Source organism: Pelobates fuscus, chromosome 5 (genome assembly GCF_036172605.1).
Source record: "Pelobates fuscus isolate aPelFus1 chromosome 5, aPelFus1.pri, whole genome shotgun sequence".
NCBI classification, from domain to species: domain Eukaryota; kingdom Metazoa; phylum Chordata; class Amphibia; order Anura; family Pelobatidae; genus Pelobates; species Pelobates fuscus.
The window spans coordinates 188,249,632-188,252,153 of NC_086321.1; the positions used below are offsets into that span (position 1 = coordinate 188,249,632).

Below are 2,522 nucleotides of genomic sequence, written 5' to 3' on the forward strand. Positions count from 1 at the left end.
CAAATGTCCGAATTGCCCGAAATTCGTCCGAATTCACATTTGGACCGAAACGAATTGCACATGTCTAGAATATGACATCATTTTATACAGAGCTGTCTGCCTAGGTTTGAGTAATACATAAAATTATAGACATTTTACATTTTGCATTATGCACCCAAACAAATGTGCTACCAGTTTACCATCACTGCTTAAATTAGTTTAATTGCAATAAATACATTTTTAGTGGAGGATATTTGCAGATTTTCTCATCCATTTGTTAAAAGTTCATGCTTCTAATGTAGGAATCCATTTTCCTTTGTTAGGCCTAATCTTTTACCTATTACTGCCATTCTGATGAAAATCAGTTGTTAAAACTGTGTTCTGAGATAAGCAACAAATACATAAATAATCACTAACAATTTATTTCATACTAATATATTTGAAACGTAAAAAAATTAATTGCATAAGAATGTAGATTTCAGTTTAAAGTGTTCATGAACTGCAATTTATGAGCATAATTCCTGTTTTGAACTCATTTTTTGTGTTATTAGTTATTAAGCTATTTTTTACAATAACTTTTACACATCACTGGGTCTGGTATAATTTTATGGTAAGAGCTTGATAGTAAATAATCTATTGTCGGATTCAAAACTGCTTGAATCCAATAGTATATAAAAAAAATCTCATGTGACATGAATAACTTTATGAAGCCAAGGTTTTGTTGGAACTTTATGAATTAAAATATTTAGTAACACAAACAGATTGTTTAATATTTGTTTGACAGCATGTTTGTATACTTTAGTTGTGATATACTCATGTTACTGTGAATAATATGCAATCCATTATTTTGGCTTCTACTAATAGACATAATGAAAAATTATATTGGCTCTACACTTTTTTACCACTTAATGTATTTGCATATGTAACTAAATATGTTCTGATATTATTATGATAATATTATTCAGACATGCTCACTTCAATTGTCTATTGCCAATTGTATGGAAATAAAACATAGGTGTTCTCTTGTGGCAACACCTTATTTTTCTTTGTTACGACACCTGCAAGGGAGTTTTTGTGGGTGAATGGAATTGAGTAGGTGATAATAAATAAAAACTATTATCCAGATCATATCTAGGTACTTGCAATGTGTCAAATATTTTTTGTAACACTTGATCCTCATTTTTTTCTTCAATGTATTCATTCTTGCTGCAAGTTATCTTATTTATTGTGCATACATGTGTGTGTATGTGTGCGTCCTATATATCTGCAGCTATTTCTAAAATACTTTTATACCCAAGTCCTCACCCTAACCACAAGTCCTGCCCCCTGTGGTATAGTCAAGTTCTGATTCCAGTAGAATACTCTGCATTATGAAGAGAAGCTTCAACAAACAAAAATATCCAGCAGCATAATGTTATATCTTTTTGTTGCAGCAATTTGTATAAGTAAGAGTATTTTTTTTTTCTGGAACAAATATCCAAAAAGTCTAGCAAGTGTTTTGTACATGGAGAAGTAATAATAACAGGTTAAATGGAATGTGGATGATCCACAATGTAACATTGTAATTGTTCATTAACTGATGTGTTTTTTTTTTTTCAGATTTAGTTATCGGGGATATTGTCACCCAGTCACCACCTGAAGGGACAATTAACGAAGGAACGGGTGCCACTTTATCATGCATTACCGATGTCACAGCTAATAATATGTTTTGGTATATCCAGAAACCTGGTCAAGCACCTCGTTTTCTCCTATGGGATCTTTCAAAAGAAGAAGAACTGAATAAAGATGTAAAGGGTCGATTTTTCCACAAATATGACAGGGCAAACAAACAATTCCCTCTCATCATCAACAATGCAAGAACCTCTGACTCTGGCACATATTACTGTGCCATGAGAGCCACAGTGTGTTATGAGGATAAACAGTTTGAACAATAACACTGCATTCATTGTCAGCCTTGCATACGTTATGCCACTAGATGGCATTACTGTCTTCTGTTATTCTGTGGGTGGTACTGATCAGTGTCAGATTACCCGTCTCCAGTATACATTATACTTTAAAAAATATAAAATATGCCTCAAAGTTTGTGACTGAGAGAAATTGTTCCTAATGTGCCAAATTTTACAATATCAATGCACAAGTGACATTTAGTTTTTAATAGCTTTATAGAAATTATGTCTCTATTGAAGTTAAATAATAAAAAAAAACATTTATTATACTGCTTCTACATTAAAAAAATTAAAACCTTTTAATATTGCAACACGTAATATTTTGTTTCATTTCTTATAGAGATTATGACAGGTAATTTGTATTAATAATAATCTATGAGTAATATTGCAAACAATGGCTGCACTTTTCTAATTTGCAAAGTATTTGGTCACATCAATATAACTTGGAAGCAACACACTATAGAGAGTCTGTCATTTTGAATAACTGAAACACAATAGTAGGTGAGGCACAGACCCAGCAGAAACAAAAAATTTCCAATTGCAAAGCATCATGGACGTTGTAGTTCTAAAACATCTGGGGTTTACATTTTGGGCTCC

The 2,522-nt window shown here is 31.9% G+C and overlaps 1 gene segment (V, D, J or C); it reads left to right on the plus strand.

Annotated features, from left to right (window-relative positions):
* Positions 1-1,378: 1,378 nt before the first annotated feature.
* On the plus strand, positions 1,379-1,913 carry LOC134612147 (T cell receptor alpha variable 25-like). The segment is given in 2 exon segments: positions 1,379-1,424; positions 1,579-1,913. Coding segments are annotated over 2 exon segments (369 nt in total).
* The last annotated feature ends 609 nt before the right edge of the window (positions 1,914-2,522 follow it).